This window comes from Microtus pennsylvanicus, chromosome 2 (genome assembly GCF_037038515.1).
Source record: "Microtus pennsylvanicus isolate mMicPen1 chromosome 2, mMicPen1.hap1, whole genome shotgun sequence".
NCBI classification, from domain to species: domain Eukaryota; kingdom Metazoa; phylum Chordata; class Mammalia; order Rodentia; family Cricetidae; genus Microtus; species Microtus pennsylvanicus.
In genome coordinates this window covers 20,057,656-20,084,901 of record NC_134580.1, presented here as the reverse complement: position 1 = coordinate 20,084,901, position 27,246 = coordinate 20,057,656, and the positions used below count along the sequence as shown (strand labels likewise).

General features: G+C 39.8%; 1 protein-coding gene across 4 annotated transcripts in view; it reads right to left on the bottom strand.

Moving 5' to 3' along the window:
- Nucleotides 1-27,246, bottom strand: part of Lrrk2 (leucine rich repeat kinase 2) — a 128,106-nt gene that overhangs the window by 22,345 nt on the left and 78,515 nt on the right. For all 4 annotated transcript variants that reach the window (XM_075960407.1, XM_075960406.1, XM_075960409.1 and 1 more), the window contains exons 32-41: nucleotides 25,918-26,119; nucleotides 24,684-24,772; nucleotides 18,425-18,612; nucleotides 17,229-17,383; nucleotides 16,066-16,212; nucleotides 13,425-13,616; nucleotides 12,307-12,453; nucleotides 10,660-10,760; nucleotides 7,302-7,492; nucleotides 1,572-1,732 (exon numbers count right to left, since the gene is read on the bottom strand). In XM_075960407.1, the coding sequence (XP_075816522.1) occupies nucleotides 1,572-1,732; nucleotides 7,302-7,492; nucleotides 10,660-10,760; nucleotides 12,307-12,453; nucleotides 13,425-13,616; nucleotides 16,066-16,212; nucleotides 17,229-17,383; nucleotides 18,425-18,612; nucleotides 24,684-24,772; nucleotides 25,918-26,119 (1,573 nt within the window). The remainder of the gene's footprint in view (nucleotides 1-1,571; nucleotides 1,733-7,301; nucleotides 7,493-10,659; nucleotides 10,761-12,306; nucleotides 12,454-13,424; nucleotides 13,617-16,065; nucleotides 16,213-17,228; nucleotides 17,384-18,424; nucleotides 18,613-24,683; nucleotides 24,773-25,917; nucleotides 26,120-27,246) is intronic.

Sequence of the window (27,246 nt, the reverse complement as noted above, 5' to 3'; positions counted from 1 at the left end):
CATTTCTACATTAAAAGGTCTACTGTGAATGGGTAAATTCAACAAAAGAAAAAAAAACACAGATCAAATCCTATGAGAAGGAACTTATTTCTTCCCAGAGAACATTGCTTTGGGGAAGAAAAGGTCAGGTGTTAGCAGCAATTGTGGTGACATATGTTGTCTTTTCAAATTTAGACCAGAGTTTAGGACCAGGACCATTAGAAGTGCTTTGGTGATAATAAGGTGATGATAATTTCAATAAAAACAATAATAGAAGTTTTGGGGTACAGCGAGTGATAGATCTGTGTCTTGTGAGAGACCCGGCAGAGCAGTGGGCAGCAGAGAACAGATGATATTGGTTTCTTTTCTTGAGTTTCCTCCATATTTATGTCACTAAAAGTCAACATTAGGGCTTATACGACTCCAGGAATAAGTAGTTGCCACAATACAAAGAGTCAGGTGGCAATAAAATTGTAGGCTTGTTTTGATGAAAACCAGAATAAAAAATTAAAAGCTCCAAGTGTTAAGCAAGCTGAACTGCTATTGGCTGTTGACTGGTCTAGACCAGTAGCTGGTAGGTGGGACAGTGGAACTCAAGTCCAGGAACACTTGACAGAACCTAGAGAGAACCACTGTCCCCTAAGCCACAAAGCTTCAGTGACAAATGTCCACTCAGGAGTAAAACAAGAAAGAACTCTAAGGCCCAGATAAGGGGGCCAGTCCACCTGGACATCATATGAGATGTGAGGTCCCAAAGGGACCCAGTACAAGTCTCAGTTTCTGTGGCTCCTCCCAGCACTTCTCATCCCTCTCTCTTCCCTAAACCTCTCCAGCCCAGGGTCTGGGCTCCACTCCCCAGCCTTCAGCCTCTGATCCTATGTAACTCAGCCATTTTGAATACCATTCTCTTGATTCTCATGTGCTTTCTTGGTCCTCTTGGGCCCCTGTCTGTTCTTCCTTCTTTCTTTTCTTCCTCCCTCATTCTTTTTCCCTCTCTCTTCTCACAGACCTGTCTTCTCTGCTGGCCGTGTTCAGTCATGACTTGTCAAGATACCTCTAGCTGTTTCCTCCCTTATATCTACAATCAAACCCTTCTCCTCAACCATATCGAGGACCAGTCATGTCCTCATTTTGTTTCATCTCCCAGGTCTCTTTGGGACCTCTCATGAGAGGAATGAGATCTGCCCATAGAAGGTCACTGCTTATATTCATTTTTCCTAGACAGAAATACTGTTTTTCCAAGCCTTCAATGAACAATATTTGGTATGCACCGTTCTGCTATTTTTTATTTTCTCCTTCAGAAGCTAAGATTGAAGAGTGAGGCCTTCTCAAGCTTACATTATCACAGTATGTGGTCAAGGAGACAGCTGAAGAATCCAAAGTCAGATTCTTTATATTTCACTGACTTGACTGATTACTATCTTGGCTGCTTACTGAGATTAAAAACCTTATTCAGTTTTAATGTTCCCATTTATAAAAATGAAAACAATAGCAAACTTACAGACTCAGTATAAAGGGAAGAAATGTGTCCCTGATGTACCTGACATGGAGTCTGGCACACAGAAAGCACTAAAGTGAATTCAATCACTTACCTGGGGTGCCCTCTGAGGTCTTTATTCCCATTCTACAGCAGTACTGTGCAATCCCGTAGTCGGCAATCTTGGCAATGACAGCAGCGTTGGGATAGAGGGTGAAAAGCAACACATTGTGGGGTTTCAGATCACGATAAATGATCATGGCTGAGTGGAGATATCTGCCAAAAAAAAAAAACACGCAGGAAGTCTTACTGTTCTACTAATTTAGTCATGATAGTTTCAATGTTATGTTCATTAGGCAAAGCATCAGAAACACTGTGTTAACTTTGTCCTTGAAAACTGAAAGATATACTGCAAACAGACTTGAAGCATAAAGATTAAATATGAAAAAGCAAGATGATGCTTCTTCCTGAAAACTACAACACGAAGCCTGGCAGATGGCGAGAGTTTTCCCACATAACCATGCACAGAGCAGGTACTGGACACTTTCTCTTTGTACCTATACAAGTACAGGAATTCTGAATTCCCTCACCAATCAAAGGTGATTTTCAACTTAATTTCAAAATTGCAATTTGTTAACTGTTCTGGTGATGCCTGTAATCTCAGCATTCACAGACAGAAGCAAGAGGCCTTGATGCTCAAGGCCAGATGGGCCTGCCCAAAAGATAGAAACAAATGGGTTAAATAAGAGTTAGTACAGTTTTGCTATATGCTTAATTTTTTATAACTTTCATTTATTCATTTTTTATTTAAAGAAACTGTTTCTTTAACTTTTAAATTTATATCACTTATCTTTGTTATTTACTTTCTTCTAATTTCTTTTCTTCCTGCTGTTTTTAAGAACATTTTCTTCTTTTCAATAAGAGCAAATCAAATTGTAAACTTTTCACTAGCTATTATCTCCAACTCTGAGGCTACAACCCACTGCAAAGCTAATTTATTATGAGTAAAAGTTAATGAAGAGTATCTGGACAGAGAGGGTAGCGAGAACTGTCTTAGGTGGTAGAATGGTAGGGTGCGATATGGACTCAAAATGTACTTGGATTTGAACATTTTGAACAAAGAATAAAAATTCCTTAATATAAAATACACTGTTTTAATCTCAGCCAAATATTATCCGTTTTGCAAACACAATGGTGGAACTCACAGTTTCCAAAATACTAAGGTAACTATTAACGTCTCTCATTAGAGCTCTTTAAATTTCTGATTTTCCCTGTCCGCTGACCTTACAGGTATATTGTGACCTTTTCTGAATGGAAATTTCATAGGACTTAATGGGGGATTTGTTAAAATCGTTTGTTAAAATGGTTTGGAACTTGCTTAAGGTTATATTAAGAAATATTTACCCCATTGCCTCCTACCAATCATCGCTAAGGCATTAGGAAGAGAGAGGCTGTGACATCTGGGACTCTCTGCTGGGTAATGGCCTAGAGAGAGTACGTCATTTGACTTCATCAACTACTGGGCTCATTCTCTCTTCCAGGATGTGCACAGGCCATGACATTGGGTCTGTTCATTTCAGGATATACGGTTTTGGCTGATCAATAACATAAACTCACTAATGAAGTTGACCTTAAGAATAGTCGTTGTCGTCAAAGGAAAATTTACCAAGGACTTACTCAAAGTCCATTAGCTGTTCTTGAGAAAAGCCAGGGGATTAAGAATTTAAAAGTTAAATATACATCACCAAACCGCCGTAAGACATTCCACTCCAAGTTACAGAGAGAACACAGGCTCCCTAAGAATACATTTCTAGGACTAAAATACAGTTTATTTAAAATTATGTCATTTGGGAATCAAGGTTATCTGGTTTCGTTAGAATATTTAATTATAGAATTTAATCTCAAGAGTGCAATTGTAATACCCTGTAAAAGAAAAACAACCTTTTAAAATTGTAATAAGCACAAATTATTTCTCAGTAACAATAATTCATACAAATTAATTGAAGCATTGTATGTGAATAAGTATTGCCAAGTCTTTTATTAACATAAACTATACTCATTAGTCATTATTATTATAATAATTTCTAAGAATTTTTTCTAAGAATTATTTCTATAATTTAAAGTTAACTTTATCTTATCCTGAATATATTATTCTAAAAACAGAATGCATTCATTCCTTTAGCAAATATGCATTAGGTATCTATCTATGAGAGTCACTCATTAGTGGACACAAAGCCATCTTTGTACTTCTGCTTTAAGAGGACCACAGTCTAGGAAAGATGGGGACTTGGCTACAGTAAGATGGCAGAAGAGTGTGAGTTGTCAAACGCTGGGGAGGCAGCCAGGGAGAAGGCACAAGGGTGCAGGCAGCCCAGGCTCGTCCTCCACACAGAGCGGTCCACCTCAGACACACGATAATCCCCGCCTGTCCTTCTCCAATGCCGGATTCAACTTCGTACATGGCGCAAGTGCAAAAAGCAAAGGTGAATTAAGGATACTAAGGCTGGAAAATGAAGACTTCAGGACCAGCCCGGCTACAACATGATCCTTTGAGTAATAAAAAGAGCATCAAATGAGCAAATACAAATTCATGGAAGACTCACTCTCCAGGAAGAAGTTGAGCTTCATGACAGAGATGGCAGGCCGGCCAATTCTTGGAAAAATGAGGTCTCCAGAAGGGAACTTTATTAGAAAGGTAAACATACTGAAGTCAGCCTGGTTAGAATGCAGGCTAGAAAGATGGCACAGAGTTAAGTTGCAAAGGGAAGCAAGGGGCACACATAAAGCGCTTCCATGCTATGCCACCACAGAGGTGAGATGTACCTTGTAAGTAACTGGAAATACCAGGGATCTCAAATACAATTAGATTTTTATTTCAGGGAAAATATCCTGATAATCCCCTATAGATACTGGATCAACGTACAAGTAATGGCATAAAAATAAAAGAAATGGTATAAATATAAGATAAAATAGATCCAAAGACCTGGTAAATACATAGAAATATAGATAGGTAGTTGACGGATTATAGACAGACAGACAGACAGATAGATAGATGATAGAGGATTGATAGGTAGATAGATAAGATGGATAACAGATTGATAGATGAATGTATACATAACAGATACAGATGGTATAGATATTTACCAACAGACTAATATTGAAACAAAGTTTCACTGTATAAACTAGGCAGGCTGTGATCTCATGAACGGACACTAACTATAGATGGAGAGGTACGTAGTCTTTCTGTGACTGTTCTGACAAATGGGGATACAGGAGAAAGCACATGCTCGTGGTGAGAGGAGATAGCAAGGAGAATAAATCCAAGTTTGAACAGATGGAAACACAGGAAGTTGTAGAGACCACATGAGGATTCTGAGGAAGAGATGAAAGGGAGGAGCTGAATTAAAGCAAGGTCTTGATGAAAAGATTCATAACATGAAGGAATTTCTTATGTGTCATTCTAAATAGCTATATCAACTAAAAAATCCTGAAAAAATAGGATTTTACTTGTTTCTACAGTTATAGCCATATGTTAACAATGATTAGAAATAACAATTTTTAATAAATACGTGTTTGTTTTTTTCTTTTACTGAAAAGGGATTTTTTTCATGCTTTTTAACATTGAGTTTTAAAATTACATTTAGTGCCACGAGGACATGTGCTCAACTATGTTCATAGCAGCATTGTTTGTCATAGCCAGAACCTGAAAACAACCTAAATGCCCCTCGACTGAATAAATGGATAAGGAAAATGTGGTACCTTTACACAATGGAGTACTACAGAGCAGAAAAAAAAATAACGACATATTGAATTTTGCAGGCAAATGGATGGAACTAGAAAACATCATTTTGAGTGAGGTAACCCAGACCCAGAAAGACAATTATCACATGTACTCACTCATAAGTGGTTTTTAAACATAAAGTAAAGAAAACGAGCCCACAAATCAGAATCCCAGAGAACCCAGACAACAATGAGGACACTAAGAAAGACATACAGGGATCTAATCTACATGAAAAGTAGGAAAAGACAAGATCTCCTGAGTAAATTGGGAGCATGGGAACCTTGGGGAATAGACCTTGGGGGTTGAAGAGGAGGGGGAGGCAGGGAGAGCGGCATAGAAAAATCAATAAAAATCAATTTAAAAAAACAGGAAAAAATTACATTTATTGTTAGAAGAAGTTTAACAGCTGCTGGTACCCGCCAGCCTCCAGTGGCACCAGATCTAGAGTTCTATCCTAACTTCAGACTAAGAACAAATGTTGGAAAGAATTGAAACATTTGCTCAACTTCCATTTGCTTCATAAAAACACGGGATTTGTTATTTGAAATAAGGCCAGAGAACTGAGGCCATGGTGTTCTAGACCTGCAGCCTAAGTGTTGGGTGAAAACAGCAGGTCCTCAGTTTATAAACTAACACTTCAGGATTACGAGGAAAAAAAAACAGAGAAAAATCTGGGACCTAGGATCAGTTTAATCAAGAAAATGATTGCTGTGGATTTGTAATACAGGAACTAAAGGGACCCTTTACTGAGCTCAGTTTATCATGAGGCTCCCCCTGGTGTTCAGAGGCAGACATACCAACCCAAATCCAAATGCCTGCATGCTGGTGAATTTCAAAATCTGCATGACTTTAAGTAGTTCCCGAAGAGATAATCCCCCATTCCTTCCTGCCCATGCCCTTTCTTAATGCTGTCCAAAAGGGCTGTTCCTAGGCTTGCAGAGCAGGGGCAAATTTGCATCTACTGCCTGGGAAAATGGTGGTAGGTTTGAGTCCAGTGTCCCCATGCCTCCCCTCCCTACTGCCAACCTCTATTTCCTAAGGACTCCGTGTTCTGAAGACTAGAAGGGGATATAGGTAAAGGGACACGCCCACATAAAATGACACCCCAAAAGAATACCCAGGAGTTAGACTATGCTGGCTAGCCAGGCAGTGGGTAGAGAGCCAAGGCACATTCAGAAACCCCATGAAGGCGTGCGGCTGAGCACAGCTACCAGGAAACAAGACAGGAGAAGGCCCACAGTAGGAGAAAGACCTGACTCACAAAGAAATGCCTACTACGCTCTTCACAAGCTATTTAGTGGTACACAGGCAGTGCAAGGGAGCCGGGAAACGATGGGGACTTAAAGAGGCCAAGGAAGAGAACTGTGAGAGCGGGTAGACGCGAAGTTAGAAATGTTTATGCGATGATTAGGAAAGTGGTCAGAAGAACGGAAGGAATGAAGGATGGCTTCTAGGTCAAACCGTGATTGGAAATCAAAGTGCAGAGAGCCTACAGTTACCACAAAAGTCTTCAGTATTATTCGTAGTTTGCAGGCTAAAATGTGAGTAGAAAGATAAAAAAATTTACAGTTCCTAAGTATATGCCACAGTGATTTACCAAGGACTTTTGTCTTCAACGAGGACCTGTCTACTCTGGCCCACTGCATCCAGCCCGGGGTTGGCTGAGACTCTGAGTCACATGATGTTTCCATGTGGAATGCAACATTTGTCACTCTGACTTGCTTCAGGAATATGGACTAATTTTTCATCATTAAAATTTCTCCGCTTCATTCCTTCCTTGATGTCTGGAAGCCTAATGTACTTATCTTTCAGAGATGTAGACACCTCAGGTTCAGATCATGAGTTCAAGAGAGTGCATATTAGGTTTAAGTGCTACTACCCCAGCTATGAAGTTCTGTGCTCTCCTATTATATTATAAAGTTTGCAAAACTGGATCACAGAACAGAGAGTTTTCATCAAACCTGTTAGCACAGCGCAACAAGGGAGTGGTGTTCGCAGAGCCTGGGAGTGAACTCAAGGTTACACTACTCAGACATTAACAAGAAAACAGCGGTAGCCCCTTACCTCAGGCCATCGGCCACATGCAAGGCAATCCTGTGCTGGAGGGTTCTGGTGAGACTGCCTTTGTCCTGCTGCAGCAAGCGATCCAAGGAACCCTTGGAGGCCAATTCCATCACCAACATCCGCGGACGAATCCCAGCTGCCAGCAAAGATATCAGGCTTGGGTGGTGGAGGTGGCAAAGGACCACCAACTCCTGCAAGGGTTAGGAGTTCTGTGAGTCTCGCATCACCAAGGATCCGACACCTGCATTCTTGTAGTTGTTCAACTCCTTAACTAGATTTCCACGGGTGACTGGGTTGTTGCAAATGCTCTCTTGTTCTCTAAGCTTTTTAAAAGACATCCTAACCATTTTCAAAAAAATAAGCTAATTTTGAACTACTATTCAAATTGCATTTTAAATTCTATTTTTCCTTTTGATCTGCTTTTGTGAGATTGAGTAAGGAGAGAATGGAAGGAATAGGTGGTCTTCTAATAGGCAGGGTTATTCTAGTCCCTAAATTAAGTTATGGAATCTTTTCAGCCTTAGACTCAGAGAAGAGAACAGTGGTTGAGCTAACTGTAACTGACAGAAGGGGCAAACTGTAGCCTCTGGGTTCAAAACCACAGTTTGCTAAGGACACATAGTCAAGTCCACAGGAGTAGATGGTGTCCCCTGCCTGAAAACTCTAATGCCTTCCTACTACTCCTAAATTAAAATCCCATGTATGAGACTGGAGAGATGACTCACTGATTAGGGGCTGTTGCAGCTCTTCCTGAAGACCCACGCTCGGTCTCCAACATCCACATCACATCCAGTGACTCACGATCATCCGTAACTCCAGCTCCAAGGGGCCCTGCACTCTTTTATGGCTGCCTCAGCACCCACATACATATGACACCAGAAACACGTACACAAATAAAAACTAGATATTTTTGAAGCCCCATGTATTTCCATGTCCCCATAGCCTGACCTGGTCAAACTCCACGTTACCTCCGACATCCTACTTCCTTTCATCCTTGTCTGTATTCACCGTCCTTCAGTCACGTGTGAATCTTTCAATCCCAAGACCATGCCAGTTCCTCTCAGCCCAGAGCTCTGCATTGTTGAAACCCGCACCCTTCCCAGGGCTAAGAGCCTCTTCACAATCAGATATTAGCCAAACACTACCACTTCCGTAAGTGTCCCGCCTCGGCCCACTTTCCTAAAGCCATTCCCAGCTGCAACAAGAAGCAGAGATGCTACCATTGTTTTTGGCAGTCCTTCCTCTAGATCCCACCTTGAGCAGCTCAACACTCTCCTAAATGGCATCATTGTGTGTGACATCCGTATTCACCTGTATTCTGGATATACACATTCACTCTGAAAATGTAGTTTAGTTGAGGCTTATTCTTTCTACACACACATCCCTCTAGATCACTTATATGTTATGGGGAACCACTTTCCAGTTTCTTATGGTGGGATTTCTGAATTTCATTGCTCTCCCCTCCTTCTAGTCTTTATTCTGACACCATATGTTAGTTGTACTTGTCATCTTCTGTGATATTAAGCTGACTTGTGTCCTATGTGTGATAACGGAAGCCCTGCTTCCTAACACGGGGCTTCCAAACTGTGGAGTGCCAGTGCTAACTTGACTGTCTGCAGAATTCTGAAAGCTAACACAGAGATGCTGGCTATCCCAAGAGAAAGAAGGCTTTTCTAGAACAAAGCTTAATATTGCAATCATATTTACTCAGAAGAGAAAAGTCTTTTCACACCGTGTCTGGTTAGCTCAGTTTGTCAACCCTGACGTAAGTAAGTGCCCTTCCTTCTGTTTACCCTCAGTCAGGAGACTAAGCCAGATGTTTTATACTGGAAAAGCATTTTGACAACAAATTACCTTGGGATTGAAAGAGATTTGCTAGATTTAGTTCAAAGTCTAGCTTCAGTTTAAAGAATGTTTCATTTCATTTCTGTAACTACAATGTGACTTTTGATATTATCAATAAAAAATTTCTCAGCCTACTTTATATGATGTTTTTTCATAATTCAAACTAAAATTTTGTGATGTGGGAGTGTCATATATCAATCTGTTGATTTCATTGGCTAAGCAATAAAGAAACTGCTAGGCCCATTGGATAGGCCCACCCTTAGGTGGGTGGAGTAAACAGAACAGAACACTGGGAGGAAGAGGAAGTGAGATCAGACTCCACAGCTCTCCTCTCGGGAGCAGACGTCCACCATGCTCCCGGCTCCTGGGCAGACACACACGATGAAGCTCTGAAGCTCCGACCCAGGATGGACTTAGGCTAGAATCTTCCCGGTAAGACCGGTGCTACACAGATGATAAGAAATGGGCTAGTCCAGGTGGGAGAGTTAGCCTAGAAGATGCTAGGTAGAAATGAGCCGAAGCAGTGTTTAAAAGAATACAGTGTCTGTGTAATTATTTCGGGGCAAAAGCTAGCCAGGCAGGCGGCTGGGGGTTTTGGGGACGTAGCCCCGCCGCCGCTCCATATTACTACAATTTTGTACTATAATATTTAAAGTATCCCATACTTATTTAGATTCAGGTCACAAGTGATATTTTTCACAAGTTAAGAAAAATTGTGAGGATAGATTCCCAAAAAGAGTTTTATTAAATGATACAGAAGTAATAATGAGTTTATTTTTCTTCCAGTCCTGTCTTTCCTTATTTCAAATGTGAGCAGAAAGTCAAGAAGAGGGGAGTAACTCCAACCTGCACCCAAACAAGAACTAGAGCAATTTCTACTGGCTCTGCATCTCCTTTTCTTCCTTCTAAGAGTATCTGAGTTTTTACTGAGGTACATAATTTTTACCTAGGCAGCTCAGTCCTAGCTACACTATAAAGTGATAGGACTAGTCTAAGCAATATAACCCTTATTGGCACATTGACTCAGTGACACAGCTCTCTACCAACGTGTATACAGCATTAACCAGAACAAAAATGTTTGACAAGGAAAGGGCAGCAATTTAGTTAAGGCCAAAAGCTGTTCTTTTTAACTCACTGGCCTATTGTGTAGGCGCGGTTTTTGACTGTTTTGAGACACAAGACTTCATGTGTCTAATTCCCCATGTCTGTGAAATGTAAATGCCCAGGCTAGAACTAGCCCATCGCACTAAGAAAGACGATCTTGCAAAAACGAAACCTTTCCCCTGGTTTTACCTCAAACTTAAGTACTAAAGTTAGAGGAGTTTCAAAATACTCTTTTCTTTTTCATTTAGCAGAAAAAAATGTTTTAGCTCTATAAAGAAGGAAGAAGTGGGAATGTAAACTTTTGAGGACCCTTGTTTTAGACTTTGACAAATGTATGAAAAATAGGGATTTCCTGGAAAAAAAGAAAATGTCATATGAGTTAATATAATAACATTCTGGGATTTCTTACTTGTCTTAACAGCCTAAGTGATGTATGTTTATTAAAAATCTTCACAGCCACTTCCTCTCCTTCATAGGCAGCTCGATAAACTGATCCAAAACTTCCATCACCTTTTGAGAAGGAAATAGGAAACATTTAATCTTCTCAAGAAGAGAAACCAAATCTGTTCTATGTGCCACAATTGTACCTGTTGTATATTCATAAAAACCTGACCCCCTTGTTTATAGAATCAATCTCATTGAATGCTTCCTCTTCCTTCTAGTCAATAAGCCACAGTCAAGTTCACCCATGGATCTGACTCTCAGCCTTATATGATCTACAATGTCACCAGTCCTCAGACTTTGTCTCTTCATATGAGGATACAGACTGCATACTTTCCACAACAGCCACAAGCCCTATCCTATATGCTTTTCCAAATCTCAATCACAGGCCACTGAAAACCATGCTGCTACTTTTTGGCTCCAATTCATCTTTAGTCCACTTTCTTTACATCCGATAAAATTAAAATGAGATGTTCTCAATATCACTCTGAAGTTTAAAATAAAATCCTAAGAGGGCGAGAGAAAAAAAAAACATGCTTAAAAGACAGGTCAACATTTCAGGTGGGTGTAGAGGTTTCTGGTTTTGTAAAGTCCTTTCCTGTTCGAGAATCACTGTCATAGAAATGTGAAGTCTAAACTGTCATACACCATGTGTGTCCGGAAACATATAACATTGAGGACTGCTATTGTGTATTTATGGTATCTAGGAAGAAAAGAAAATTGAAAGCAAGAACTCTCCTTTAGTCCTCATACCAAACCAGACCACTGAAGTACCTACCCATTTATGCTGGTTTTCCAGAAGAATAATCTTTCAGAGACAAAATGTACCCAACTTTTCTAACCCACAAAAGTCTACAGAAATATATTTCAAAACCATATTTACAAAATAAGTTTATTCGTACATATTAATATATATCCTGTACTTGCTCTGCTGATTGGCTTTTTTTTTTGTCAACTTGACATGAAGTAGTGTCATCTAGGAAGAATGAACCTCAATTGAGAAAATGTCTCTATCAGACTGGCCTGTAGACCTGATTAAAAGCCTTTGAATTGCATTCATGGGCTCAGCTAAAAATCAGAAACTGTTCAGCGCACCCAAAAAAAGAACAATCACAAAATACCAGAAGTTGAGTATATTACCAATTTAATGCTCCTGATTTTTAGTCCCCAAATTTGATGACTATTGGTAAGAGCTCCATATTGTCCTATGCGCTTCATTTCAGTGACTGAGCGGGAGTATTCTTTCTCTACTGATCCTTCTTGGAATGAAGAAAGGCTGTTTCACATCTATCAACTGAAGTTCCCCCTTCTGCCACCTCATTGTTCAAGAGCAGAGCAAGCTGAAGGGCAATTCCATAAATAACCGTGCTTCCTGCTAGGCCTCAAACTCATTGACTGGTCTACAGGCATGTATACAAAGCAAATTCTAGATCCACGATATGACACAATTTTAAAGTCTATCATTCTAAGTGAAAATTATTATATCAAATATATAAAACAAGTAGAGATACGACTGCAATAGCTGAATGTTTTCTAAATCAAGAGGGGAAAATTGTACCCTACTTGTGTTTTTGTTGCTGTTGCTGTTTGTCTCAAATATAACAAAGATAGTTACCTAAGAGAAACTCCGGTGCTTCTTCAAATTCCAGCTCATCATTGTTCAACATAATATTTCTAGGCAGGTCAGCTAAAATCAAGTCAGGAGCAATCTGCGATATGGGAACAGTGAGCCTTGGTTGATCTGGATTGATTAGCAGGTCTCCTAAGAAGTATGTAAAAAATTATTTTTTAAATGTGAGGGTATACAAAATGTGTGCTCCTGGCTTAAAAAAAAAACAACCACATCTTTAGATTTTTCTGCCAGCCATAGGTTTTTCTAGAAAATTCTGATAAACAACTAAAATATTAATGTCAAGTTACTTAGAACTTTAAACACATATTCCTAGGTTCACTCACTCTGTGGTAGAACTTCTACCTGACTTAGAACAGATAGCCTCTGACCAATAAGCCCTTAGTCTCTGTTTCTGCCATATCTATGATGGCAATGCATGGCAAGCATACTGCTACCTACACATGATTTGTTTCCATCTTTTTTAACAGTTCTGTCATATGCATGGGTTTTCTTTAATATTTTCACCTCAAAGATGAGATTACCCTGGTAATTTAAATGAGGTGTCCCCCAGGCCTCTCAGGCATTTGAATATCTGATTCCCCTGATGGTGGAAGCTTGGAGGATATTAGAAATGTGACCATAATGGAGGAAGTGTGTCGCTGAGGGCAGGATGTGAGTTTCCAAAAGCCACATGCCATCCCAAGTTAACTCTCTCTACTTCCTATTTGTGACTTCAGATGTGAGCTCTCTGCTTCCAAATTTAGCTGCTGTGACTGCTGCTTGTTTGTGTCGTTATGGACCCTGACCTTAGAAGCCCAGAATAGACTCTTTCTTCTATAATTTGCCTGATCATTGTGTTTTATTACAGAAACAGAAAAATGTCAAATACAATTATGATCACAAGCATCCAGTATTTAAACTGGAAATCAACATTTTTGAGAAAATAAAATACAAGCTATTACTGATACTTGGTGAACTTTACTTTTCTGAACTGTCACTATAATGGAATGCAGCAATTCATTCAACTCAACCCTATGGATGTGAATAATGCTTATATATTAAAGTCATGTAAAAATAGCAAGGGCACCTTAAACACATTTGAAAATTGTGCCAACACCTACCTTCTTCTGCTTTCTTCATTAACTCATCAAGCAGGATCTTCTGATGATCTTCGCCATCGTTAAAACTGTACAACGCCCATTTCTTCAGAAGAGTTTCTCCTTCCCCACAAATGTCAATCTCCAGCAGCCCAGGAAACCATTCTTCCATGAGTGAGTCAATGTGATCCACAACTTGGCCCAAGAGAATACAACCTACAGAATTCAAAATTAAAAACTCATGGACAATTCTTACCATGAATAAGTGAGCAAAATCTTCCATAACAAAACTTTTAAACATTATGGAAAGAAATTGAAGAGGAGGAGGACGAAGGAAGTGACCAGCTAGAAGGGAAGGGAATGAGGGTATGGAGTAGAGATGACCAAGTATGGGGACATATTCATGTACATGAAAACACCCAATGCAAACCATTACTCTTTATACTACCTTAATGAAGTGAAAAAGAAACTGAGGAAGACATTAGAATATGCAAAGACCTCCCCTGCTTATCAATGTTAATAATGAAAGCTACTGTTATTCACAGCAACCTACTATGGTATTGCAATCAATATTAAAATTCCCAATTATTCACAGAATTAGAAAAAAAATTGTTCTCTGTAAAATTCAATTCAAAATATATCAAAGACCCCAACGTAAGGTCTGAAACCCCGAATCTGCTAGAGGAAACAAAAGGAAAGTGCTTCAACATACAGATACTGGAAAGGCCTTTCTGAAAGGGATATTAATAGCACAGAAAATAATATCAAGAATTGGCAAGTAGGACTGTATGACATTTTAACACTTCTGCACCTCAGTGAAGATAATCAGCAAAGGTAAGAGACCACCTACTAATTACTAATATACCTTCATCCATTCAATAAATAAGTTAATAAATGGAGTACACAGTTCTCAAAAGAAGAAATAGTAATAGTCAATAGTGGTTTGAAAACTTGTTCAACATCCTGAGCCATCAGAGAAATGATAATTAAATTTCCTTTGGGAGATGACTGACATCAGGACAATAAATGAGAAAATAATGATGACAAGACGTACGGATGGAGGGACCCTTGTCCCTTATTGTTTGAGAATGCAAACTTGTGCAGCCACTTTGGAAATCAGTGTGGAGGTTCCACAGAAACACTAAAAACAGAAATGTCACACAGTGGTTGTATAAATGCCTGAAGGCATCTGAGCCCTGGAACCTGAATTCTAATTGTTGCTATTCATAAAAACTTGGAGGCAGCTATCATGGGGTGAAAGCTGAAGGATCGGAGAAGCGAAAGTGGCCAGCCACTAGAGTTCTTACCTCAACCAATGCTCAGACTAAAGGGGTGAGCCTGTCCCTACAAATTCTCAGACTGCATTCTCAGAAGGCTCTGAGCTCCTGTCTCCTCCCACCTTATATTCCTCTCTCCACCCAGCCATATCACTCCTGTAACCACCTCCCTAGTGCTGGGATTAAAAGGCATGTGAGTGTGAGCTTTGTTTCTCTTTTAGACAAATTTAATCTTGTGTAGCCCAAGGTGGCCTTGAACTCACAGAGATCCGTCTGCCTCTGTCTCTAGGTGCTGGGATTAAAGATGTGTGCCACCACTGCCTGGCCTCTATGGCTAACTAGTGGTTAGTTCTGTAGTCTGATCTTCAGGCAGGATTTATTTGCTAGATCACAAACAAAGTATCACCACAAAGACCATCATCACACACATCATACCATGTTTACTGTTGCACTGTACACACTAGCTAAGATAAGGAGCCAACCTAAATGTCCATTATCAGAGGGATAGAGAAAGGTAACATATATTCTTAAAACACACACATACATATTAGAGTTTCATTCAGCCATAAGAAAAAATAAATTATCTCATTTGCTGGAAAAGAAAATTGGAAATCATTATGCTCAGTCAAATAAACTGGATTCAGAAAGACAAATACTGTTAGTTTTCTTTCATATGCATAGACTAGATTTAGATACAAATATATTTAATGGAGAAATACATACATGGGGAAAGGGAGAGAAGAGGGTCAAAGGGAAGGAAGAAGAAACCAGAGAGAGCAATATAGTGGGGTAAAACAACAAAAAACATAATTTCTCTCATATGTAGAACCTAGATGCATAGAGGATAGATACATACATACATGCATATGTGTTTAAGTAAACACACACACACCTGCATATGTGTGATGTGAAACACAGGAGAACTGTGGGGGGGAGAGGTCAGCAGTCATGGGCAGAAGAGAGCCGATGAGGATGGTAGGGAAGAATAAAAATACATATGGGTGTAAAAATGTCAGGGTGAAATCCATTATATTTCCACAAAGAGCGCTGGGTGCTCTTCCAGAGGACCTTGGTTCTATTTCCACCTCACGACTTCCAGAATGGCCTCTGCAGGCACCAGGCTTGCAGGCGGTACACAGCCAAACATACAGGCAAAACATCAATATGCATAAAACAAAAAAATTAGCCAGTTATAGCGGTTTACAGTGTTAGTCCCAGAACTCGAGAGGCAGAGATAGGCAGATCTCTTTGAGTTCAAGGGTAGCCAGGTCTACATAGTAAGCCAGAACAGCCAGGAAAGAACCCTGTTCCCCCACAGGAAAAAATGTTATCTTTAAGGTTAGATTAGTTTACAGGTACAATGCAAGCTTCCGAGTTAACTTCCTTACCTTTTCTACAAGAAGGAACTGTAATTTTCAAGAAACTCTCTGGTCGATCATCTAACACTTCGGATCCCACTAGACAATATGCTTCTGGGGACCAATTCAGGTAGATGCCCTGTCGCCAATACGTTCTGTTTGGGCGTAGTGCTCTCTCTGAGAGTTTAAAGATAGATTCAGATGCATCCATTAGTTATTAACTACTTCATTCACTAAATGGGATAAACTACCAGTCATACCTTAAGTAATAGTAATATATATTTGCTGTGAAATAAACATTGATTTATTTAATTATGAGTCCTTCTCCAAGTGAATGTTAATTTTTTCCTTAATATTTCAATCACATAAGTTAAATGCTTTGCATATTATCTAATACACATTGTAAGCTCTTGATAAAGAGTTTGACATGGTTAAAATACAAAAATCACAAGTAACTTTTCATAATTGTTCTACAAATCAATTATATTAACACCATTATCAAACTTTTAAGTCCATTTTAGCTATCATTTTATTCATTAATACCAAGAAACATGACTTTTTTTTCAGAAACCAGTAACACTTGCAGTTATCTTTTGCCTGAAACCCACTGATAGTTCCTTATCATGTTACAATGCCTCTTACTTTAGAATGAGAGCTTACCATATATAAACATAGCTTTACCCTTTGTCCAAGTCCCTGGGGATGGGCAGCAGACGCTTGGGGTCCGAGTCTCTCCCTCAGAAATCCAAGAACTGTTCCACTTGCTGAGAAAAAGCCCCTCTTCATACAGCGGTTATTCTTTGCTCATGTGTGTGTGTGTGCATGTGTACACATTTGTGTATATGTGTGAGTGTATGTGTAGTGTAGGTATGTGTATGAGTGTGTGAATGTGTGCGAGTGTGTGTGAATGTGCGTACACGTGCGTACACTTAAACTAACGGCTCCCACTAAACTCCATCTTTTAAAGCTATTGCTTCCTGTTTGTTAAGTCCTGGGAAGTACAATACTCACAGTTGATGGAAATGCATCTGCTACTAGAACTGGAGCATTTCCTCCCAGCAAACTGTATAAGTAGGTTCTTGTTTATGTATTGACAACTCTTGCCTTCCAAATGGGTTAACTCTGGTAAGTACCACGTTACTTCAACATTTCTTTCTACTTTGTCTACATAGTAAGCTTTGTTAAATACATACCTCTTCCAGAAAGCATGAAAGGTGAGATTTCAAGTAACCGATTAATCAACCTTGACCAAAACCCCATTGGAAAGTATGGCATTTCATATAACCGAATGATGATCTCAGAGTTCTCACAGTGGGGGAGCTCTATCACAGGCCTGTGGTCAGATAAGCTGCAGAAAAGTAGAGACTGTCAGAAACCTAGCATGGTACCCTGAGCCTGGGGTTCTGAGCCTGGTAGCCTGAGGATGGTGCTCTGAGCACCGTGCCCTGAGCTTTTCACTGCTTCAACCTCAGGCAAATAACTACTCCCAACAAATTGCATTGTTTTATAATATTCTCTTGTCGCATGTTCTTCCACATCAAGAATTTGGAGGCTACTCAACTGAAATGCATTTTCAAATGAAGTAGATGCACAAAAAATTTTCACCAATCATATGTGTATTAATAAATTAATACAATTAGCATAAAAGCAGATATTAAGATTACATGAAACTTGAAAAAATAATGTCCTAGAAACAAGTACGTTTATATTTAGAATTGGCTGCATCCATTAATCAATATAATTTGCACTCTCAGCACTTTGGGGCATTTCCACTTACTTTCATATGAGAATTTTCGCAAACAGGGCTAGAAAACAGCCCTTCACCGTGATGCTTGCTATTTTAAGCTTTGCTGGAAACTCACTGTCTCCCTTAACCTTCCCTAACTTAATATAACTCTTTCACTGGCAAGTGAATAAAATGTGCATGCACATGCATTGCCTCACTGTTAATCTTCCTTAAATAATTTGAGTGCTGTTAAGCCAAATAGAATATATAGAATATATATATATATATATATATATATATATTCTATTTCTTTTTTTGGTTTTTTGTTGTTGTTGTTGTTGTTGTTGTTTTGTTTTTCGAGACAGGGTTTCTCTGTGGTTTTGGAGCCTGTCCTGGAACTAGCTCTTATAGACCAGGCTGATCTCGAACTCACAGAGATCTGCCTGCCTCTGCCTCCCGAGTGCTGGGATTAAAGGCGTGCACCACCACTGCCCGGCTATTTCTTTAAGACATTAATCAACTGCACTGGTTTTCAAAATATGTGCTATGCATTGCCAAAAAGCTTACCAAAAATAATGTATCTACTACAGAAAAAAATTACTTCAGCAACAAAAAATAATATAATCTGGTCAATTTCTATTGAATTTTTATGGTCTGTCTTACCTGCTTGGAACCAGCAGATACTCTTCTCCTGTTGGCAAAGCAATCTGAAATTTTTCTAGCAGTTTGAAGTACTGTGCCATGTAGTTTTTTGGGAATCGCTTTTTCTTTGAAAGGAATTTTTCTACATCTCTCCGTGAAATGATGCCCTTTGGATATTTCAGACAGCCCTCCACTTTCACTGTCAGAATCTGAAAGATTCAAACTCACAATTACAAGGACTCAGTTCCTGAACCATTTCCAACCTAAACCATTTTCTGTCCTTTTGCTTGGTGCAAATAAGGAGAGAAGCTAAAACGAGTCAAGACGGAATCTCTGTGTGGTTGATAGCACTGAAGCTTAGGAAAACAGATGTTTAGAAGCACTTGGAAAACTAAGGGAGGAGGATCCTGTTCTTCAGGATTTTCTTGGTCCTAATCCCCAGCACCCATTCTGCAGTCTCATTACGAACATATTCCTCTACATTCCAAGAAATTACCTTCTAGGTATTAATCCAAAATTTTGGCTGTATACATTGATGTTTCCATGATATGAGGCAGCTTACACCAATGGAAAAGAAGCAGTGTGACCACACCCTGTTACAGGATTCTGCTGGGCAAGCATGAGTCAATGAATCTGAAGAGAGGCAGGTGAATCCACCCTTTAACATGCCACCCTGGTGATCACAACATATCTGGGGCATTAGACAGAATCCTGCCAGTTAAGAATATGAAAGTGGAAAAGAAGAACCTATGTCCAAATGCGGCTCTGTTACTGCTGTGGAACCTTGGGGAAGGTAGGTGGTTGTTTGGGTGTGTGTTTTGCTTCTTTGTGTTTTGTTTTCAGATGATTTCCTTCTCTGAAATGAGATACTAAAGATGGCTATGTCTTACGTTGCTAGAGGAATGAACATATTGTACATAAAGCTTAAAAAGTAGGTGTGATCATTTTAAGCATAAACTAAGCCCCTGTGTTAGCCATAATTACATATTCAATGGACTTTAGACAAATTTCTTAAAGATGTTTAAGCGTAATTATCTTCCATACCTCTACGATGTGTAAAAGATCCCTACGTAGAGGCAAACATTATTTTTGCTATCTGTTCATTGAGGTACTAGACAGTAAAACCTTCCGGCTCACAGGCTTCTTCTTCCACTCTGTCTATTTCATATGTGTGATATTTACTAAACCAAGGAAGGTACCATCCATCTCCTCAGCTTGTGTGTAATGACTGTGCCTGCTGGGCTCTTGGGTAGGGAAGTGTGTTGATGATGGTTTCTCCCACACTTTGTCCTCCAGGGCAGTTTCAGACAATTCTTCCAACGCTGGGAACTGTCACTGACTATCTCTGAGTTGTTGAGACCGGAAAACTGCTGTGCCCAGGCATACCACTACCCTCTTTAAAGAACACTGTTCCCTCTAGTAGGTCCCATGCCTATGCATTAGTTATCCTTTTCCTCCTTTTCACGCCAGCTTGGTGAGGGCACAAACTGCTATCATCTCTGAAACAGGGCATCTGGAACATGTAAGACACTGAATATTTTTTTTTGAGTTTGCCAGCTTTGAAAAACTGATTTGGAATATTTAGTATAATCCAGCTACTTATGTGCAAATCCTAACTATCTCTTTCGAAACCTGTACCTTCAGCCTCCAAGATGTGGAGTAACAAAGTTTCAGTTTCAAAACCTGTACTTCACTAACCTGGAAAACCAAAAAGAAATGGGTAAATTTTTAATTAAGCCAAATCGCCAAAAGTAATTCAGCAGTGTAATCAGACCTATGAGGAGACTGAAGTAGTAATAAAAAGCCTTTCACCTGTTTTTTTTTTTTTTAATGTCTAGGACCAGATGTATTCACAGCAGAATTATACCAGACTTCCAAAGATCCACAGACAATCCTTCTTAAGCGATTCCCCACAAATAAGGAGAGAAAAGAGAAGGAAAAAAAGAGCACTTCTAAATCCCTTCTACAAAGTCAGTACCTCTCTACCACCAAAATAAAGACACAGCAAAATAAGAGCCAAATATCCTGATAAAGAAACTAAAAAAAAAAAAAAATACTCAAAAAGTACTTGAAAGCCATGAGAAGCCCCCCTTTTTAACTGTTGGCCAGGGTGTCCAAGAGACTCACAGATGTATAACCTATTGCTATTGCCCTTGCTTGTACCACAGAGGTATAATGGAAGTCCTGATTACTGAAAACACCATGTGCTTCGGAGGCAGAAGCCTGAGACTTCTGAGCTTGAACTGACCTGAATGTCTCCTCTCTGAGGACTAACTTTCATGGCACCTGAACACACCATGCGATCTCCCAAATGAGGGAAGCAACCAGCAGTCCTATCCAGCCATGATGCCTATGAGTGAACCACAGCAATGAACGACATGGCACGTGATTCAAAGGGTGCAGAAGCAGCATGTACACTCGGCAGTAGCGAATAGCTCTCTAATTGGTATCTTCAACAAGAGGAAAACTGTGCCTGGTACTGGAAGCCTAGCCAACTACTCGGGGCTGGTGAACTCATATTTCTTGAAGTAGAACCTCCAACCACCACTTCACTAAGTCAGTATAGTCCCTAACTACATTCTAAACATTTGTCCTTATACCTACAGGTAAGCATAGTCCTCAGCCCTCTGAAAAGAGGAAACTTCCCTTTGCAACAAATGGAAACCATTACCGACAGCCACACCAAGGAAAATGTAGAGCTGGGAAGCCCAGTCTCCATGGATCCCTCTAAAGAAAAACTCCGACACCCTAGTCTCAGGGAACATGGCTGAAGATGAGCTAGGAAGAGTATAAGAGCCAAAGGGTCTGACAGTGAGATTGTGTCTTCTAGGGATGTTAGAAGCTAGATCCATAAAGTCTCACCAACATGACTGCCCAAACATTACCTGAGCAAGGATGACACCAATAGGCATGCTGAAGTGGATGGAGCAAAGCCCAGGGGACCTCAACCCGACACAGAGAACTACAGGCCCCTAACGAATGCTGAGAGAGAGTGAAACAGTCTTCCTCAGTAAAGAGCACATAAATTGGCTTTCCAATACCAAGAGGGCAGACAAGAAAACATACATAAAATTAGCAACATACAGACTGAGCAGGTGAGCAGGATATATATATATATATATATATATATATATATATATATATATATGTGTGTGTGTGTGTGTGTGTACATGCATGCAACAATAATAAAAAATAGAGACTGTGAATTTGAAAAAGCTCAAAGAGAGGTATATGGAAGGGTTTGGAGGGACCTAATGGAATTGGGAAATTATATAATTGTATCATAATCTCAAAAGTAAAAGAAGTAATTAAAAGACAGTAGAAATAAGAACACTTAGCATTTTCAGTTTCCAAATTTGAAAGTGGCCCTGACCCTTTATATACTGATAAAATCTGAAATAATATTTAGTTTTATCACTTTTAAAGAGCCTATGATTTCTTCTATCTACTAACTCATATGCTTAAATTATAGACCTTTTCAAGCAAGAAATCTGTATCTCCCAAGAATAATTCCCCATGAGAGCTTTGTGAAAGATCCACTTGATTAGAACTATGGGGCTCTTTCAAATGTCTTTACCATATAGTTAAATGAGTTTTGCAAATATATCCCTACCTGGGTTGCACATTCTTTATTAATTTTCATGGCATAACGTCTCAGGGCAGAGCATGACATGTGGGTTCATAAGACTTTCTGCACCATGAAATGAAACCATTCCTGCCCTGTCTTGGTGACACGTGGAGGTGAGCACCCCAATTTACTTTTGCTGGTTGGTATTGTACAAACCCCCTCTTATTTTCACTTGGTTATTTATAGCCACAATCCCTTTATTCTGATGTATCTATACAAATAAAAGTGATAACCTTTGTTGCTTCTGCTAGCAGGGAATTTAAATGATCATTTGCCTGACCTTTTAAATCTTTCATGGAATCTTTGAATTGTTTCAGTTCTTGATTCCACTTTCACTTTAAAGCCAAGAATAATGACTCATACCTGCAATCCCAGCACTTGGAAGGCTAACACTCGGCTATTGCTGTGGGTTCAAATCCAGGCAGGGTTACACAACTAACTACAGTTGTATAGTTAGTTCTCTAGGCTAGCCTGCACTACAGAATGAGACCATATCTCCCTGACCTCACTCTCACTTAAACAAGCATTGTAACATTATACCTAGGGTAATAAAAAAGGACTTCCAGGAAGTTTCAAGTAGTTACTCCATAGACTTTCTGGGAACTTCACTGTGATTACAGCAGGAACCTACTTTGGCTTGGGTTTAGATTTGGGTTGGGAGAGTGTTGTTTGCTGTCTCCCCCCCCCCCCACCATGGGGTGTTTTATTGTTTGTGTTTGCTTTCTGTTTTCACTGCTATCAAAAGGAAAATTGATAAAAACCTCTTCCTTACTCTGCTGTGTAAGACAAGCCCTCTTCTAATCACATTATCCACGCATGCATGTTAAGTTGCATAGAAACTTACTACCCGGGGGACAACTTTATCCTTCTCTTGTGTATATGGAGATCCTGTCTGCCATGGTGTTCCACTTACACAGCAAACCAACAGGGTGACTGCGCATGCATTGAATAACGTGTTCACCTATGCATGGTTTTTAATTTGACTCCATACTTGGCACACTCCCCAAAACTACCTCTGTACTTTTGTATTGTCTTCAAAGTTATTTTTATATATTCAAAAAGAGAACACCTAAAATTATCAGACAGATCAAATCGGTACTAAATATAAAGCTTTTGTTTTCTTTCACTTACATTAAATTAGGGAAGCAACACACGAGGAAATACAATTATCCTTATTTAAGTGATGACATAAAGGCTTAACACAGGAAGGAGAGGAAACTTCATATGCAGAATAGGTGCAACTCAGGTGACGCCGACTCCAGATAATGTTCCCCTAAGCACAGGACACCAATGACTCCATCACCAGCTCATACATAGCAAATTCCTGCCACCCAGGGCATTGGGGCAGAAATGTGGAAACCAATTTGAAAATACCTACTATTAGAACAGACACGCTGCAATTAAATGCAATTAAATGCCAATTACACTGGTGTTGAAATGTTCTCTTCCGTGCCAGGTTACAGGATTTACCCTCAAATGAGTTCTCTCTTCAAAATAACCCCCTTTCTACCTTTAAATAGATTTGAGCAGTACTATTCAAGATTGCTTAAAGAAATTTAATTAGCATTATGAAAAAATCGAGAGAGATATTTCCAATATGAAAAAGGATAATCATGTTAGAGACTCGGGGAGCCACATGGAAAGCTGTAAAATACGTCCATAAATAAAATAGTTACCAATGCATGTGAGAGCTGGAGGGATCACCCTGGGTTCTTCTCAGCCAGGAATAAGTGAAACACAGTGTCCTGAGCTATGGCGGTCCTGTATCCCTCAGCACTATAGAAATGTCCAGACAAATTTTTATTCGTCAAAACTGAGATGGTACAAGTATAACTTAGAAAGGAGGGGAAAAATTATGCTATGAATCCAACAAAAAAAGACACACCACAATTAAATTCAAAGAAGAATGGTGTCAACTGTGCTGGGAACGCCTGAACTGGTGTGCTCTCTTGAGTGGTTTTCTATGGAAAAACTACAGGTGGCTTTTGTAATTGCTCTATATAAACTCATTGATAATGTGCTGTTGTCAGGAGGAGAAATAATTTTCTATGCAAAAAATGAATAGAAAAATATAATTACAGCACAGTTTTTAAAAGTATAATTATTTGAACCTCGGAAAAGTTTCTCCTAAGATCTTTACATTTTTTATTTTGTGTTGAAGAAAGGACTGTGTGTGTCCTAGGCTTGTCTGGAACTCTCTACAATAGGTGAGGATGACCTTAAATGTCTGTTGATCCTCCCGCCTCCATTTTCCAAGCACTGACATTATAAGCACAAACTATCATGCCTGGCTTTCCTGCATACTTTCCAGATAGATTTTATAGTTCCACCAGCCCAGTTTCCTCATAAGTTTTTATTCTAAAAATTTTCACAAAGCTTTTATTCATTTAATGAAGTCAGTAACCAAGCTTACCACGGAGGTCTAGATATTTGCCCATAACTGGGAAACCAAGACAAGGATGTGAGCTTTAAGATGCCTGTCCATTCCGGGAAGTTCTTCTCCATCTTTCCCATCAAGTAGTCCATAGTTTTCTATAATTACCTTGGTCCCAGCCTTCTCGGAACACAAACACTAAAATGCTAAATGCTCTGAGAGCTCCCTACTCTGTTCTTCAACCACAGCCTCTATGCCCCCAAATATAAAACACCAACCTGCGCCATGACTTTACAAAGCCACTTGGGTTCCACAAAATACAGGTCGCTTAGCTGCAGTGCAGGGTCTTGAAAATGCAGAAGGACTCCTGCAATGAAAATCCATGGAAGAGTGAAAAGCGGGATGCAGAATAATACAAAGCCCAGAAACTCCAGTGTAGCTAGTTACACTGACCGTCTCACAGAGGAGGACCCTGGAGCCCCTGCATATGCTACCCCTGGGATACAAAAGGGTAAAGGAAGCATTTTCAAATTAGATGACTTGTTAATATGCATAAGTATATTTGGAATACCAGCAAGCATTGGAAAGTGTATGTTGATAAATGCAAATTCACAATATTCTTTTGGATCTTCTACATCCGTGGTCCTCAGCCTTCCTAACTCTGTGAGCCTTTAATACAGGTCCTCATGTTGTGGCGACCCCAACCAAAAAATTATTTTGTTGCTACTTCATAACTGTAATTTTGCTATTGTTATGGATTATAATGCAAACGCCTGATTGTAGGATATCTGATATGGGACCCCAAAGGGGTCACAGCCCACAGGTCTCAAACTGCTCTTTTACATGCATAGTCCAAAGACATGCTTTAATTTCCATATAAATAAAAACAACACACATCTCTGAATATCTGATTTAAGGATCATGAAGAAAGAAACTCATACAAGGATCAAAACGGTTTCCTGGCTATTTATTCTAGGACTAGACATCAAATGACATGTTCTGCAAGCCAACAAGGAAGGGGACCAGCATGGCATGGGGCTGCAGTGGGCTGAGAATTGAATGGCAAGCTCACAGTTTAAGCAACAGAGCCCTTCATATCACACCAGCCTCTACTGTCTAAGGTGGCCCAGTGAACCACTGCAGTAATAATTCTTATATAAAAATGATATTCACACAAAAACGTGCTACTAGGAAATGACGTGGCTTCATCAAGAGTCCAGTGTCTCATAATAGCAAAACCATAGCACCGAACCCACATATCTTCATTCCTGCTCGGGGATCCTTTCATACTTTGTCCTTAGTCAATTTCAAAGTATACTTTCCTGGGACATAATAATTCAATGTTCATACATATGGTGGTCTTACAAAAGATAAAATCCACCAGTAGCATGTTTAAGAATTTTAATGGCATTGTCTTTCATTTCGAACAGAGATCATATACAAGATTCAGACATCTCTTCCAATTATCACAACCTAGCTCTGGAAGCCAGAACACAGATCAATCGCACAAACCTGACTCGTTTAGGAAATGAACGGCGTGTGGGAGCTCGTTCTCATCCAGCTGCAGCTGGTGTTCTCGCACGAGTTGTAAGAGACGCTTTCGGTTAATGACAGGAAACTCCACCGGCACAGCCTTGCGCTCTGACAGGATGATTTTCTCCAGTTCTACGTAGCAATCTGGAATCAACTGCCCAACCACAGGCTGATCTCGGATCTATGAAATTACAGATGACAAGGTAGAAAAATCTGTTCAAGTCACAGATGTGGTGCACGGGAAATTCAGCCATAACAGTTTTTACACGGTGGATGTGTTTTTAATGAAATCGAAACGTGGTGCAAAGCCTATCTAAATGGTGATGAATAGATGAGGAAATTAAAGTACGGAAATTAAGGACATAGAGTCGATTGGGGGGGCGGGACGCAGCAAATAAAACAGCATAAAAATGGTTATCTATTAACACAGAAAACCCATTTCAAAAACAAAGGCAAATAACCAACCGAGAAAGTGATTTTATTTCCTGATGCACTGAGGGTGTGTGCGGTACACAGGTGGGTTAAGACATAAGAGCTTTGGTATATTTCTTTATAAAATGAAAATACACCCACAAGTATTGGAGACTTTTGGACTGTAATATCAAGAGTTAGAGCTGGACTCATGGAATCTCCTCCCCTCTTTACATTTTCTCATGGAACCTTAAACTCTGGAAAATAAGATTTGTCTAAATGCCAGTGATCCCGACCTGAGAGGAAGCCTGCTGTCTGGAGCACTGGCAGAGAGACAGAGTGAGATTTTCAAGCGAGGTTTCTGTGACAGATATCTTTTCTTCTTTAGAGTTTCTTTTTTCCCCCAGGTAAATCTAATTTTAAAGAGAAATACAGCTCTGAAGATAGCAAACCAAATGCTCCCGAGGGCCACTAGGGGGCAACCTCTCCTCGTGTCTGGATTCTTAGGATGCCTCCACTAGTTCTATCCAATTCTAACAAATTCTTAGGCTGGAGAACCTGGGTCTTTCCAATATACATAAACACAAAGCTACGGTTCACGCCTCTCTGCTTGCACCCAGAGATTGGTTTCCAGCACTGAGAACTACTGCTTCCATGCTTTCCTGCACGTATTGCCCTGGAAAACTAACCCTACTAACGGTCGTATGTTCTTCAGCATTTACACATTAGGACAACATACAACTTCAAGTTCAAAGCTATGTTTTAACCCAAGGAAGGCAACAGAAACAAATGAATGTCTTACAGGAAGCAGATGGAGAAAGGGCAAAAGTGCTGAGGGCGGGTCCCAGCCAGCAGGAGGATGCTATTGGACTGGAGAGACTTTAAAGGAATGTGGTC